At 38.2% G+C, this 17,279-nt stretch overlaps 1 protein-coding gene across 4 annotated transcripts in view; it reads left to right on the forward strand.

Moving 5' to 3' along the window:
• Window positions 1–17,196, forward strand: part of gak (cyclin G associated kinase) — a 123,729-nt gene extending 106,533 nt beyond the window's left edge. For 2 of the 4 annotated variants that reach the window (XM_073048343.1, XM_073048344.1), the window contains exons 23-28: window positions 1,323–1,466; window positions 3,540–3,653; window positions 6,742–6,969; window positions 7,963–8,111; window positions 12,797–12,973; window positions 14,375–17,196. In XM_073048343.1, the coding sequence (XP_072904444.1) occupies window positions 1,323–1,466; window positions 3,540–3,653; window positions 6,742–6,969; window positions 7,963–8,111; window positions 12,797–12,973; window positions 14,375–14,476 (914 nt within the window). In that variant the 3' untranslated portion in view covers window positions 14,477–17,196. The remainder of the gene's footprint in view (window positions 1–1,322; window positions 1,467–3,539; window positions 3,654–6,741; window positions 6,970–7,962; window positions 8,112–12,796; window positions 12,974–14,374) is intronic. The other 2 variants (XM_073048345.1, XM_073048346.1) reach the window with 2 other exon arrangements.
• Window positions 17,197–17,279: the final 83 nt, after the last annotated feature.

Genomic DNA, 17,279 nt, shown 5'->3' on the forward strand with positions numbered 1-17,279 from the left:
TCTTCCACTTTTGTGTATTTTCTATTTGAACTTATTCAATATCAGGGAATATCCTCAGAGATCATACCTGCTGAATACCTCTGTCCAGATACATCTTCTCTGAGCTATGTTTCTTGTCTTCGTGCTGCTCAGTGTGAAAACATGTTTTCCTTTTCTCCTTTCACTGGGAAAACAACAGTGGAAATTCTTGTGAATTAAATCTTCACTATACAAAAGGAAAAGCTTCACTAAACATGTTATATAATGCGCTATCACTTGAAAAATGTAAAGAGCAATTATTGTTCTGTTTCTTGGGTAGCATAGGAAGCATATTTGCAGAAATTACAGAGTATAATGTAGATCATTTACTTTATTGATTTAAAATTAAGTAAGTTAATGTGTTTGCTTGAACTTACTTTTCAGACAGCAAACATTTCACTTATTTTATCACCATAATGTACAATCATCTTGATATATCCTCCCTGAACATAAGAATGAATGTCTGTATCACACTTCAGTTGACCATGAATAGCTTGTTTCAAACTCCCTTTTTGAATCATATCTGTGGTACCCCGTATAAATCTATTGATGCCGGTGTACTTGAGTTTCAGTATTTTATTACACGTCAGCCTGATTCTAATTTCATTATGGCCTCCTGTTACAACTCTATCAAATCATTTTAAAATCTTAATACAATCACTGCTCAGTTTCTTTTATTCCCAAAGGCATTCAAATAACTTATTCTCATTATTTTAGTTTTCATTTTTAACTTGCACAATTCCTTGCGGCCACTTAAGAGTCATATTTCTAAGTTGCATGTATGTACATACTGTAAATTCATAACACAGTCCACTTTTATTTGTTCTTCACTAAATCTTACTTTTACCATTTAGTCTTTTATTTCCCTTAATATATTAGTATTTAAGTAATTCTTGGGTTAACTAAAGTGACCCTTATTATCTTACACTAGAACATGAGAATTAGGAGCAGGAACAGGGGTTTAGCAGTCATCAGGACTGATCTACCTTAGTGTCACATATCCAGTGTCACATCCATTCTTCAGTGTCACCTGTGCATACTCTGGAGTTATGAGTCCATACCCCAGTGTCACGTATCCTTCCTTTAACATTCAGAATTCTATTACCTCTATTTTGAATAAACTTGATGTGTGAACTTCTGTTACCCTTTGAGTGGGAGAGTTCCAATGGTTCCCCATTCATCATTCACCTTGTGAAGTTGAAATCTCAAAGAAATATTCATCATGTTTCTCAGGGGCCTTATAAATAATGCTAATGGGAAAATACTTGAGCTGGCTCATTTTAACCAACTGTGCCTACTTCCAGGGGCTGCAGCACCAGCAGGGACTTCAAAAGTATCATCTTCTGCCAGTCAGCCGGACTTGATGAGTGGCTGGGATATGTGGACCACCAGCATTAACACAGTTCCACAACAGAATAACAAAGTTGCCTTTGGTACTACTGTACAAAGTAATACATGGTTTAAAAGTTATTTTCTCAATAAAAATGCTTCCTGGTTTGTAGGGCTTTTAATTAAAACTAAATGAAGTGAAAAGTGAGATGTGGTATCTGAAAATCAGTGAAACTGCAAGTATTGAGAGTCTGAAACTGAACAGAATACTAAAACAGGCAGCATCTATGAAGAGGGAAAGTCAAGTGGTTCAGGACTGATATTCTTCATCAGAAACTTTCTGATGAAGTATTGCAGACCTGTTTCTCTTTCTACAGAGGATGACTGACTTTTTTTTTAAATTTCTATGAGATTTGGTGTCATTGATTGAAGCCTTGTAGCTTGATTGGAACTTAACTTTTAGAATGACAAAACAGTTGTCAGCCTTGGGCACAAAAATTTTGAGCCTTAGAGCCCTAAACTGAGTACACCAGTCTGATGATCTCATAATTAACTGGACTATTTATTACTGGGGGGAAAAATAAACATCGACTGGCTTTCTGAGCTCTGGAGCACTCAAAATACTTTATAGCCAGCTAAGGTACTTCAGAAGCATTGTAATTATCTGAGATGTAGGAATCACACAGTTAATTTCAAACAGGGATGTCCCACAAACCTCAATGCAATAAATGACCAATCCATTTCACTGATGGTTAGTTGGCGGAGAATTCCCTGGCTATTTTTGAATTTTGTCCTGGGACTTTATATTTCATGCTGGCTGTTGGTGTAGTGGCATTAGCATCGGACTTCGAGGCGAATGGTTCCGAATTTGAGTCTAGCCGGCTCCTTGCACACTTTCCATCTGTGTTGGGTTGAGCGTCGAGCTTGCAACTCGGCTTCATAAAGAAAAATCAAATGTTACGGAAATGGCAAAAATGCCGCCCAGTGTGCCACAAGGCATGAAAAGGAACAACAACAACTTTATATTTCAATCTGAGAATTCAATTTAGAATTCAAAATACAGATAATGCAAATATGCGGACAGTGTTCTGTCTGTTAAGTAATAGGGTAGAGGGTAAATCACCATTATCTATATGTACATCGATCTTTTCCTCTTTAATTTTAGAATTAGAAATATACCCCTCTTTTTCAGGGTGTGGAAATTAAAATTTTGAGAATACTGAAATAATAAGATGATAAATGAATGTCATCTCTGGAAATCTGAAATAAAAACAAAAAATACTGGAAATGCTCTGTTTTGATAAAGGATTTTGGTACTACTGTACAAAGTAATGTATGGTATAAAAGTATTTGCTCAGTAAAAATGCTTCCTGAATGTGGGGCTCTTAATTAAAACTAAATGAAATGACATGTGGTATCTGAAATTCAAGGAAATTGCAGATACAGACGCTGCCTGACCTGCTGAGTGTTTCCAGCATATTTTGTTTTTATTATAGCATAACCACTTTGTTTACAAAGCTTCTTTGTTAGTATACTGATGTAGTTAGTGTGTTAATTTTAATTATACAACTACACTAATTATTGAAGGACAAATTTTAAAAAATGTGTAAGTAAACTAATCCTTTACATAATGTCCATATCCTTCTATTCTCTGTATGTTCATGTGCCTATCTAGGAACCTTTTGGATACTTCTACTACCCCTGGCAGCACATTTCAGGCATCCACCGCTCCCTGTGTAACAAACTTGGCCCGTACATCTTCTTTGAACTTACCCCTTCTCACTTTAAGCATGTGCCTTCTAGTATTAGACATTTACCCCCTGGGATAAAGATATTAGCTGTCTATCTATGCTGTTCATAATTTTATAAACTTCTGTCAGGTCTCCCTTCAGCTTTCACATTTCCAGAGAAAACATACCAAGTTTGTCCTTCTAGCACATGCCCTTCAATCTAAGCAACTTCCTGATAAACCTCTTCATCCTGTCCAAAGCCTCCACCTCTTTCCTGTAATGGGGTAACCAGAATGCAATACTCTCAGCGTTTTATAAAACTGCAACATAACTTGCCAATTCCTGGATAGTAATAGTTTACAGAGTAATGTTCTATAGGTTGTGCCAGTATTGTTCATCTTGTACAATATGTTATTGCTCACCTGTAAATGATCTATTGGGTTGTGTCTGTTCTTGGTTCAGATTTTACTTCAACCTCTGCACCTGATTCTTCATCAAGTACATCGTTTAGTCAATCTAAGTCGCAGAGCTTTGATCCATTTGCTGATATTGGTAACCTTGGTTCAAGTTTATCAGGTAACTTTCTCCTTGGAATCTACCACACTCAGCTCTCCTTTCTTGCAAATACCACCTATTTTTTAATTTCTACTTTTTAATTTTTAAATGCATTATAGTCTTCCAGGTTCATACCCATCTTACCCACAACTTCAATCCTACCTGGTAGGTCTTTGTCTCAGCAATGGTATATACACACCTGTGGTCCCAATCACCAATGATAGACTGAAATTTTTAGAAATGATTTGTCTTAATTTGACCAAGATTACAGCCTTTGACGGGGCTAAATCACCATTCTTTTAGAATCTTGCCACTACCTTGGAGTTGTTGTAGCTCCTTTTTTACTACTTCCATTGTTAGCTGAGAATTACCAACATTTGTTTCTCTTCCCAAGCCCATTCAGTCCTGTTTCTGTCAAATATCTATACTTGGGCCCCTTGTATTTCCCAGCTTCAAGTGTTGCCTTAGCAGTATCATTGATAAACACAGGACCTCACTTTTCTATGGCCAAGCCAGTTTTGAATCCATTGTACCAAGAATTCATGGATCTTATGTATCTTATACTTTTGGATGAGCACGTTTTTCATTTATTTTGAAGATACACATATCTGCTTCACCAAAACTTCTCTTGACACATCCAGTTCCTCTAAATAGTTGTACTAATGGAAAGAAAATCCCCCCAAGTAAATATTTTGAAGACATTTTTGGAGCCCATCACGAATTATGTTATAAAACAACAACTTCATGCATTTCTCACCATTTTCTGTAACAGAACCAGGTGGTTCTAATTTTTGATGTCATATTTGATATTGAGTTGAGCTTTTGACTACAAGCAGGTCATTGCTTAAACCAACTATTTCAACCTTGCTAATAATAGCAGATAATACCTGGCTTCAGCTCCTCTGCTGATGAATTCCTCATTCATGCCATTAGTATTCCAATGGATGTCTAACCAAACAGTCATGTTCTACATTCTATAAGTCTGAGATAATTGATAACTTGCACAAACTTGTATAAATCTCATTCACTAATCATATCTGTGCCTTGATTTTAAGATTCCCTCAACTCATTTCTAATAACTCGATTGATTTTTTTTGAAGAAATAACAAAGTTGATTGATGAGGATAGAGCAGTTAATTTTGTGTATATGAACTTGTAAAGCTTTCCACAAGGTATCTAATGGTGTGCTGCTCTGTGCTGATACAGGGGATCCATGGAGTCCTGGTAGAATTGACTTGACTATAGAAGACAGGGTAGTGGTGGAGGGCTGTAATTCTTACTGAGTGTCTGTGACCTGTGGTGTTCTATAAGGGTTAGTTCTGGGACCTCTGTTTGTGATATATAGAAATGATTTGGATGAAAATGAGTAAGGCTGATTTGTAAGTTTGCTAAGGCCACAAAAATTGTTGGAGTAGTGTTGTCAAAGGTTTCAGCAGAAATATAAGTGAGTTGGAAATATGGGGAAAGTAATGAAAGATGGAGTTTAATCTGGACAAGTGAGAATTCTTACACTTTGGGAAGGCAAATCCTTTGCAGTTGGAGGAATGGAGAGTGGAAATAGTTACAGAGGCTGGGAGGTGAAAGATACAGGTGACAAAGAACTGTAGGTGGTGGAAACAGATGAGAGAGAAGTTGGAACATGGGATCAAATGATAGATATGGGGAGGACAGATGGCACAGTGGGAGATATATGTGAGTGATGGGTAGAGGAGGGGGGAAGAAACAAGGTTTTGGGGGTTGGGTGGGTGTGGGAGGAATTGGATGGATAAAGAGAAGAGAAAAAGAGCAGCATTTCACCTGAAAATGGAGTATACAGTGTTCATGCTGCCAGGCTGTAGGCTACCCAGAGGGAACATGAGAAACTGTTCTTCTAGCTTGTGTTTAGTCTCACCCTGGCAGTGGAGAAGGCTGAGGACAGACAGGTCAGTGTAGGAATGGGAAGGAGAACAGATAACTACAAATTTACTTATCATTGATCCTACATTGATGTGTCAGGAGTTGCCAGTTAAAATGAGCTGTTCTGTTCATTGGATGATCACAGATTATTATCCCTGTCACTTCACTTTTTATATTGCTTTAAAAGGGATGTCCAAACTTCTGCTGATTCAACTCAATGCCTCTGCAATTTGATAGTATGACCAAAGCTAATTGATTATATTTTTATATCCACACAGAATAGGGTTCCCGGGGCTGATTTAGTCTGCCACTGTTTTTACTCCATTTAGGGCTTCCTCCACTCCAAGTATATTTTTTCAGCTTTCCCTGTAATCCTCCATTCCTTTCTCCCTTCTCTCTGCTCCACATTCTTTTATCCAGGATATTGATGCTATTTGTTCAACTAGTCTGTGGACCTGGATGGATTGCAAGAGAGTGAGCATAGAGATGATGGTTAATGAGATGCCATTCAGAAGCAAACAGCAGGGTTTAACTGAACTTGGATTTATGTGAGGAATGCACAGTTTGATGTGAGAATGCTTAATATGTATAACTTTGGTCTTCATATTTTGTGAGGGATGTGAAGGCACTAGAGAAAATTCAGAGAAGGGCAACTAGACTCACTCCAGGTCTGCAGGGTATGAGCTATGAAAAAAGATTGAAATAATTAAATCTTCTTAGCCTAAGTAGACATAGAATGAGAGGAGACTTGATAGAAGTGTTCAAAATCATTAAGGGTATAAGTAAGGTGGATGCCAGCTGCTTCTTCAAAATTAATCCATCATCAAGGACATGGGGCCAGAGGTATAGACTGGTTAAAGGGAGATTTTAGACTAACATCAGGAAGCATTTCTTTACACAGCAAACTGAGGACAGATGGAACAAACTTCTTAGTTGTGTAGTTAAAGTAGTACCTTAGAGACTTTCAAATCTAAACTCAATAGTTATTTCAACACACTGCGTGAATAGGAGTTTGGCGAGCTTTGTTGGGCTGAATGGCCTATTCTTGTCAAAAACTTCCTACTGTCATAATGAAATAATTTGTTGTTATGACTTTGCTGCATGATTTATTATATTTATCACATGAGAAGATCCTAGGAATGTCTACAGATGAAATACAAGCAGTACAGTTGTCCTGCTCTTGTCTTAATGTCTGTGTATCATCCTCTGTCAGGTTCTGTGAGTGGAAGTTTCACATCTGGAGGGACGAGCACTCTGAAGTCTGCCCAGCCAACAAAGGGCAGTGGTTCATGGCAACCTGGTAGAACATTGGGAAGCAATACACCGTCACGCCAACAGATACCACATCCAAAACCAGCAGCCCAAAACAAACCCAACTACAATGTCAATTTTAGTGTGATTGGAAGCCGGGAGGAACGAGGTATTCGAGTGCCTGGATTTGGTAGGTTTTAATATGTTATTTTTCCATGTGACTTAAAAAAATATTTTTACTACCAGTTTTTAAAAACAAACGGATTTTATTTGCATTGTATTAAGTTATCAGGGGCATACAAAGTCAGCTTTTCCCCCTCTGAGTAGTGTAGTCTTAAACTGGAAGGCATTGTTGGGTGCTGAAGTTTCCGATCTGAGGTTGTTTGGAAGTCAAGAATGAGTCTTAAAAATGGCTGCTTATGGCGGTTTTTATTAAGCATTGCAAGAGTGAAGCATGAGAGAAGGAAGGTGATGTGAGAGAGGGAGAGGGAAAGAGACCCAAGTGGCAGAGGAAAGAACAGAGCCAAAAAGACTGAACCAACATGATTTGGTTATCTTATACCATATTGCTAATTTCATTGCATTTCCATAGATAACAATTAGCCTAGCAGATAGCCCCATTCAATTCAAGCAATACCTGCATCTGCAACCACTATTAAAAAAAACCCACACTGAACAATTACATGTGTGTAGATAATTATACAAGGACAAGCACAAGTAACAATTATACAGTCTATTAGCATGGATTTGAGAGAGGAAAAATTAAAAAAATTATGGGACATATTTACAAGCCAGAGGAACTGATATAGGCAGGCACAGATACAACATTGAAAAGACATTTGGACAGGTAAATAGCAACAGGAATGGTTTGAGGGGGCAATTGGATTAGTTTAGATGGAAAACTTGTTTGGCATGGACATTGGGCCAAAGGATCTGTTTCCGTAATGTATAAGTCTTTGAATCTTCGTGCTCCTTGCTTTAATCTAGAATCTATGTCCCTTCATTTAAGCCTATCCTCCAAAACTATCGTTATTTGTTTTAACTCGCCTCCATCAAATCACAGTTTCATCTCCATCCTGATGAAAATCACCAAATTTTTGGAAAATGTTTTCTTGTTAATGATTAATGGTCATGAATAAACTTAGTCAATTCCTATTAATGAAGTTTGATTCTAACATTTCAGGACCAAAACCAAAAGTATCAGCAAATGACTTTCAGGATCTGTTATCAGATCAGGGTTTTTCCAGTACATCAGATAAAAAAGGACCAAAAACTATTGCAGAAATGCGGAGAGAAGAGATGACGAAAGAAATGGATCCTCTAAAACTAAAGGTTTGGAAAATATGTTCAGACTTTGAATATCTGAATTTTAAATTGGTGTTTTATAAAGTGTATATAATGCCCTGGTTCATATTTTTATGCTGTATGTATTTCATTTTGGCAGTTCTGTAAGAACAGCTTGTTTTCAGCTGGCTCCATTTTCAGCTTGTTTGGGTTATTGTTGAAGATAAGAGATATGGAGAAATGTGTGCCATCCGATTAGGATGGTTGAATAAAGGGCAGGTGTCTCTGGTGAGGGACACTAAGGTTGGGCTCGGGGCTTTGGTTCGAGAGGAGATGAAGAGGGAAGACATAGGAGAAAAGAAGTCATAGGATTCGACCTGGAGTGGGACTGTGATTTGACGAAGCCAGGGTGAGATTGATTGAGGATCGGTGACTATTGAGAACCTGTGAACTCCAACTTGTGCACATTAGATGGTTTCATTAAAATAGGCCCTTTTCCCTTTTTTTGTTCTTTTCTTTACTAACCCTTTAGTCAAATTAAGAATCATGAAGATAATCTTTTAATCTTATGTGGTGTGCTGTCTGTTATTTCGTAGCACTAATTTGTAACAGGGTCATGAATTTACACAGCATCCATGTAAATGGATTTGGGGTGGGAGAGCACCTCAATCTCACGAGTTTGGCGGGGCCGGAGGTTGTCTTCCCTAGACTTATGCAGCTGAGGAAACTAGGGGCTTTCATGTAGTATAAATTCAGTTGTATATTGAGTTTGTAACTGTTAAAGTAGAGTTTAGAGATATCACAAATTCTAGCTTATACTAGTCAGGTTTGTTCCCACTCTTGCTAGACTTGTGATCTAGATTATCATTGATTTAATTACCAGATTGTTTTAGAACATAGAACAGTACAGCATGGGAACAGTCCTTTCGGCTCAACATGTTGTTTTGAGATGACCTGCATTACCAATCTGAACGTGATTGAGGCAATTATATAGTAAGCCATAAAGAGAAGGATAGGATGTATATCTAAAAGAGAAACAATGCAGTGTTGGGAATAAGAAACAGGAAAATGGATCAAATTACATAGCTTTTCAAAGAATTGGCATAGTTACAGTTTTCTAAAATGTATGAAATGAATGGGAGAGGTGTACCATTGATGTATTAAATATGAATTATTGCATGTTTGTTGAAAATCATCTTAATTTTCTTGGTCGATTTAAAATAGTAGATAAAACATCTGAGGAAAAATATTTTCTTTTGTTTATGAGAGAATTGTCCATTCGTTTGTTTGGTGTGTCTGGTTGTACCTTAATGAGGTGCTTAAATTCTTCATGGTTTTAATTGTCATTTCAAAGCCTGACATCATAGTGACATCCTATTCTGAAAATGTTGGCTTAAGGTTGATCTGTTGTCTCTTTGGTATTTTCATCTGAAGTCCGCAAATTATTCCTCATTTTGAATTCTTCAGCTGCCAGCATACAAAAGCAGTATTTTCAAATCCTAATACATTGGTTTTGGATGTATGAACTTTAATTTGATTGAAGTCTCAAGCAACACAGTAGTTGGTGGTACTTTGCTTACTGTCAGAGTTCGAACTGGCACTTCTGAAATGGTTTACCGTTCAGTGATGATACTGATGTCACATGATTGTATCACTGAGCACCAGCAGACATGAAACTCTTGCTTCACCCAGGGAAAGGGTGAAAGTAAAGTGAGATGCTCATTTATTTGAATTTGTTCTGGCATTCAATCTGATTATGATTTATTTGTTGCTTAATTCTATTACAACCTTCTGTATATTTTATTTTCTTGTGCTATGATGAAGCTTTGTAAACATTGCCACTGTAGTTTTACAGTGAATTACTTTCTTAGAAACATAGAAAACCTCCAGCACAATCCAGGCCCTTCGGCCCACAAAGCTGTGCCGAACATGTCCTTACCTTAGAAATTACCTAGGGTTATCCATAACTATTTTTCTAAGCTCCATGTACCTATCTAGGAGTCTCTTAAAAAACCCTATCGTATCTGCCTCCACCACCGTCACTGGCAGCCCATTCCATGCACTCACCACTCTCGGCGTAAAAAAAAACTTACCCCTGACATCTCCTCTATACCTGCTTCCAGGCACCTTAAAACTGTGCCCTCTTGTGCTAGCCATTTCAGTGCTGGGAAAAAGCCTCTGACTATCACCACCAGAGTGATAGTGGTGGGACACCAGAGGGCATATGTACAAAATTAAGGGAGGGAAGTTTAGGGGAGACGTCAGGGGTAAGTTTTTTTACACAGAGGGGTGTGACTGCCTGGAATGACTTGCCAGGGATGGTGGTGGAGGCTAAAACATTAGGGGTATTTAAGAGCCTCTTGGACAGGCACATGGATGAAAGAAAAATCCAGGGTTATGGGGTAGTGTGGGTTTATTCATTTTTTTTAAGGATTATATGGGTCAGCACCACATGGAGGGCTGAAGGGCCTGTACTGTACAGTAGTGTTCTATGGTTCTATCCACATGATCAATGCCTCTTTAAAATCATATACACTTCTATCAGGTTACCTCTCATCCTCTGTCGCTCCAAGGAAAAAAGGCTGAGTTCACTCAATCTATTCTCAAAAGGCATGCTCCCCAATCCAATCAACATCCTTGTAAATCTCCTCTACACCCTTTCTATGGTTTCCACATCCTTCTTGTAGTGAGGCAACCAGAACTGAGCACAGTACTCCAAGTGGGGTCTGACCAGGGTCTTGTATAGCTGCAACATTGCCTCTCAGCTCCTAAACTCAATCCCATGATTGATGAAGGCCAATGCACTGTATGCCTTCTTAACCAGTGGTCTCCAACCACCGGGCCGCAAAGCATGTGCTACCGGGCCACAAGGAAACGATATGATTTGTTGATATGAAACGATATGAGTCAGCTGCACCTTTCCTTATTCCCTATCACACCCACTGTTGAACTTGAACGCACGCGAGGTCATTATGCATGCGAATTCATTACCCACACAAGGTCATCAGTCGCCTAAACGCAGTGATACCCTCACGCCAGGGATCACTGGTTGGCGTCAGGTAACCAGCCGCCTCACCTGGCCGGCGAGAAGTACCAATGCTACTGGCCCGGAGCACGGACAGATGGGCGGCGCCTCTAAACCTGTTCAGCACACCGAATGTTCATAGGGAACCTGGTGCTAAAATATTTGCAGACGACCTAATGTGGGCTTGGGGTTTCGTAAGTAGCAGAGCAGCTACCTCGCTGCGATCTACTGAAAGTCATCCCTCGAGCCAAACTTTTGTCGGCCGATAGATCCTACCTACCGACAAGGGGGGCGGGCACGTGCCCTGTCGCACTGCTCGCTTGGTCGCTGTCTTGGGACTGTGACCGCTGTGGCCCCGGCATGGGGACCTCCGGCCCTTACCTTGTCCTCTCACTAGTGTGTTGCAATGACTTTATGTTTATACGAGGCAAATATGCGCTGTGTGTTTTAATATCCAAATGTTACTTAAAATATTATGATGCTATTGACTTATCACTATATTCATGCGAGGAATATATGTGCTTGTGTGTTTAATGTTAAATTCGTTAGATAAACTTATAGTTGACTTATCACCTATATTCTGGTCGCGATTAACACCCTCCCCCCTTCCCCCGGTTGGGGCCGGTCCGCAAGAATATTATCAATGTTAAACCGTTCTATGGTGTAAAAAAAAAAAGGCTGGTGACCCCTGTTCTTAACCACAGAGTCAACCTGCGCAGGAGCTGTTCTTCTGTACGTTTCCCTGAGAACATCTGTTTCCAATTTATGCTTCCAAGTTCCTGCCTGATAGCCTGATATTTCCCCTTACTCCAATTAAACACTTTCCTAACTTGTCTGTTCCTATCCCTCTCCAATGCTATGGTAAAGGAGTTAGAATTGTGATCACCATCTCTAAAATGTTCCCCCACTGGGAGACCTGACACCTGACCAGGTTCATTTCCCAATACCAGATCAAGTACAGCCTCTCCTCTTGTAGGCTTATCTACGTATTATGTCAAGAAACCTTCCTGAACACACCTAACTACCTCTACCCCATCTAAACCCCTTGCTCTAGGGCGATGCTAATCGATATTTGGGAAATTAAAATCTCCCACCATAATAACGCTGTTATTATTACACTGTTCCAGAATCTGTCTCCCTGTCGGCTCCACGATGTTCCTATTACAATTGGGTGGTCTATAAAAAACATCCAGTGGAGTTATTGACCCCTTCCTGTTCCTAACTTCCACCACAGAGACACCGTAGACAATCCCTCCATGACTTCCTCCTTTTCTGCAGCCATGACACTATCTCTGATCAACAGTACCACACCCCCACCTCTTTTGCCTCTCTCCCTGTCCTTTCTGAAACATCTAAAGCTTGGCACTCCAAGTAACCATTCCTGCCCCTGAGCCATCCAAGTTTCTGTAATGGCCACAACATCATAGCTCTAAGTACTAATCCACAGTATTCAAAGTACTGATCCAAATTTTAAAAGTTATAAAATGATATTAATTTGTTTGCTTTTCTGTGAGACACATTGGAAGTCTATGCCTGCTTCCATTTTTGGGATACTTGAGGATGTTGCCAGCCTATCCAAGGCATGTTCTTTGGCCTTCTCAATGTATGGTGCTATTCTTTAGTCAGCACGCATGAGGCTTAACCTTAGTTTTTCATGAATTTTCATAGGTTATTGAACCATGAACTAAAATATTAATTGTTTTGCTAGATCTTTGACTGGATTGAAGGAAAAGAGAGAAACATAAGAGCATTATTGTCAACTCTGCATACAGTACTATGGGAAGGAGAAACCAAATGGAAACCTGTCAGCATGGCAGATATAGTACACCCAGACCAGGTGAAGAAAGTCTATAGGAAAGCAATACTTGTGGTTCATCCTGACAAGGTAAGTTTAACAGCATGGCATTGTCAGAAAAACCAAAAGGATAAAAGTGAAAGTTTGGAGAATTAGTCCACATATAACATTATGGAAGATACATGGTATTTTTTAAATATTTAGAAGGAAGAGAAATATTGCAATTAAATTTAAATGTATTTAAATTTTGAACACAATAGGAAAATGTCTAGTTCGAATTATTACATATATCGGTTTTAATAGAGTGATAGAGTTATACAGCATGAAAATAGGCCCAATTTGACCATGTAACCAAGATGTCAATCCAAACTATTTGTCTGTCTTTATCTATTGTTACATACCCCGTAACTGGGTGTCTGACCAGCAGAGAAAGAAGAATCCGTTGGAGTCTGGTGGTACCAAACTAAAGGTGTTTATTAGTAAAATAAGCAAAACAATACCAATAATGCAAATATACATATAAAACAAGTTAGCAGTAATAAACCTAAAAGTGTAGGAATAATAATAATCAATAATAAACAAGCTCTATTGATGTCTAGGGGTAAATGAATTGTCATAGGAAAGTATAGAGCTCAGTTCATAAATGCTGAGGTGGTTATGGTTGTTGTATTGAAATCGTTGGGGAGAGAGACAGCGGGCGAGAGGTAACAGCTACAGCAGGCAAACCTTCCGTTGCTTTCTTAATCCGTCGTATCGTTGTCTTTGTTCAGTTATGACCCCTCTGGTCTTCAGCTAGACCGTTCTTCTGTGGTGGACTTGTCACTCTGGCATGAGTGGACACACACACAAGTCCCCACTGACCCTGCTGTAACACTGTGAGCTTTACTGACCGATCTCCTGGTTCGGTTTCTGAAGCCCCCACCTTTCTGTGGGTTCCCAACACTCAGTCAGTGTCCACTGGTGTGTCTGAAGGGTGTCTCTCCAGACCTGTCTTTTATCCCCACTCACGGGGTCTCAGCTATCCATCAACTCTGCATGACCGTGTCCATCAAATCAGGCCACTCCTGTTATCTCCTGAAGAATGTTAACAAGCAAAGTAAAGTCCTTGTAGTGGAAGGTAAATAATCCAGGAAGAGTCAAAATACAGTAAATCAACAGTCTCTCTCCCCCTCTTATCTGTAGCAGATGTTCTTGCCTGTGTTTCATCTCTCTCTCATGAGCAGCATAGCAACAGCAATAGTTCGTGGTTCTCAGGAGGGGGGTTGGGAATGGTTAACTCTGCACCCCATTGACCATCAGGTCTGTTGATCACTCATAACACTATATATGGCTAAATGATTACTAAATCCTTAAGGGATTTTTAGCCTATATTTCAGGTGTAAAATTCTGCATGCAGTGTGATTAACATTTTAAAATTTCAAACAGATAAGTTAGAAAATAGCACTTAAGCTGTTGTGGATATGATATTGAACATTTTTGTTTTTCTTTAAGGCCACAGGTGAGCCGTATGAACAGTACGCCAAAATGATCTTCATGGAGCTGAATGATGCTTGGTCAGAATTTGAAAACCAGGGGTCAAAGGCACTCTTCTGAAATCCTGAACTTCTAGAAATGATGAATGATGCTGATCAAAGTGCTGGTCAGTATTCCCTTCATTAGGAACAACACTGCAAAGGATCATATCTTCTGGTGTCTTCAAACTTCATGCTCGTGGAATGTTTACTGCAGATTGCAGTTTAAAACACACCCAGTTCTTTTCACAATTGTTTTTTGATGCACTTCCTGCATCATGAAGACAATCCGACACTGCTACAGGATGATGGCTGGGGTCAGAAAACCACATTTTTAATTTTTAAGCTATTGCAGTAAATTGGCTTTTGAGAGCTATGTGAAAGTCTAGTTTGATACCGAGGTGAAAATGTTTCAAGTCATAAGTAGAAGAATTGAATGATGTGAGGTCCAGTTCTAAAAATATATAGTTGTAGACTTAGGTGAGATAGTCAACAATCCTTTACCTTAAAAAATTGGAAAGGAAGCATTCCAGTTGACATACAGCACGCCTCTTCTCATCTTCTCCAGCCTTTGTTTATATATTTACTATGTCTGTTTATCATGCCAGTCTTCAGTTTGTTTTGTTTAATTTCCACCCAAAAGGCTTGGCTCGAAATTATGTTCATTTTCTTTGTTTATATAGGCAATAATTTATCTTTTGGAAATTAGATTTCTGTGAGCAAGTCCTTGCTTACTCATTTGTTGATTTATGTAATAATGTAAATTTACTGTTTGTGATTCTTTTATGTGTTGTGAATTATTATGTTACCATACTTTGAAGCTTAAAGCTGAGAGGTCAGTGATCACATTCTAAGATACAGCACATCAATGCTGTAACTTCAGCTGGTGAATGAGGTCAACTGTTGACCTACGGTTGTGGGAAATGATTTGCATTAAAGTGAAGTGAATGTTAGATTTATCTTATTAAAATTTGAGTGTTTTTAGTTTGCATTCCAACCATCGTTAGTGTCCATTGAGCACCACTTTCCAGGAGGTGAAATTTAGGAAGATTTTTCATTTGTATATGGAAAGGAGACTGTTTGCTGTACTTTCTATTCAAGTATCTTGTCTCACATGGTCCTTTTTTTTTCTAAAAGTATTTGAGCAGATTTCTGTTATGGGGAAAAGTTCTAAATGTAATTCTAAATGAAAAATGCCGATGTAATTCAGAGCTGATAGTGAATTACAGGATTAAAGGTCCATTATCTGTTTTCTGATTTTAAAGTTGGTTTGAATTCATCTCAATAAGGTATTTTGAACTGAAGTGATTTGCATTTTAGTGGATTTGATGCACTGTTTTAATTTATACTGTGGGAACTAACAGTTTCTGTAGAATGGAGTTATCTTGTCCTAGAATTATTGCAATGTGACAGAAATCACATTTATAAATCTGAATCAATTAGGCACAAATTTCTTTAAAAAAATGAGTTATTGGTGTATCTGGTTACATAAAATAAGAGTTAATTACTTGATTGTTAGTTAATGAAGAAAAACTGAGAATCTGTATTGCAAATATTTTCTAATATGGCATATTGACATATTGTTCTTTAATGCGTTACTCCCAATAGTCCATGGTATTCTAATGTGACTCACTGTTGTTTGTTTGTATTTTGATGACTCCATACATTATATTTCAGCCAAGAGGGAAGAAAAATGTAGGTCATACAACTACTTATCCACCAATAGTAGAGTTGTGTATTAGAGAAGTACATCTGCCATTTGATATATTTTCACCGGTCTGCTTTGATTGGCAACCAAGAAGAGCGAGGATAACATGATCCAACATCCACAATTTGAATTTTAAGTGTCATCTTGTATTGGGAATTCAAACCCACATATTCAACAAGCGATGTCCAGTGCATATCCTGACAATATGATGTTAGACCACTAAGTATTTAACAGAAAGCCACATTTCTGATACTGCTGTGCTGAAGAACTTTAACGTTATGAGACCACGTGTAGTTTGAAAGTGTTTTTCAGACAGGCAGCTGTTTATCACGTAACTGAGAATAATAATGAACAAAGATAATGGAGTGGCATACAAGATGATGTCAAAGCTGAGCAGTTTACGTGCAATAAACACTACAACTGAACCAAGCAGGTACAGCATCTTTTTTGGTATTAATTTGAAAGAGTGTGGCTGAAATGCTTCCTGAGAGTACACAGCATGCAGAAGCAAGATCTAAAATTTTCATAAGTTTATATATCTTGGCATTGTTTAATGAAGGATACATTATGTAATTTTTTTTCTCTGGGAACAAAAAGTTAAATAGCAAGTGATAAATAGCAGGAGCCTTGCGTTACTAGATGGACACTCCTTGAATAGCAGATATAGAGCACTGCAGCCATTTTATAGTTTAGGAGCAAATTCCAAGTGCAAAATGAAAAATGTTTGTGCTTCTATTTACCTTAACTTATGGGAAAAATTTGATTGCACAATTACTTTTTAAATCTAATATTGTCTTCATGTGTGTAATTCTTAGGGGATATATTGAAGGGATTACATAAAATCTTATTTTGGACAGTTATCAGAAAATGTTACACAAGGTGAATTTTTAACATGGAAATATTGTATTATCTATAAATTGTACAACACCCTATATGTATATATAGAACAAACAGAATCGATGCCTCAAACATTGTAAGAAGGGGTTTGTGTAAGAAACTTAATGGAAACTTTGTTAATTTAGTTACATACTTTATCTGAAATAAGTGTCTTATTTGTGAATGACATTAATGGCTAATAAAATAAGATTGATTTATTCCATCGTTGATGGCCTCACTTTATTGGAAGTGATTAATTTCATCACTTCAGATTAATTTTGCATAGGGTGTGACATGGTTT

Source organism: Hemitrygon akajei, chromosome 6 (genome assembly GCF_048418815.1).
Source record: "Hemitrygon akajei chromosome 6, sHemAka1.3, whole genome shotgun sequence".
Taxonomy (NCBI): domain Eukaryota; kingdom Metazoa; phylum Chordata; class Chondrichthyes; order Myliobatiformes; family Dasyatidae; genus Hemitrygon; species Hemitrygon akajei.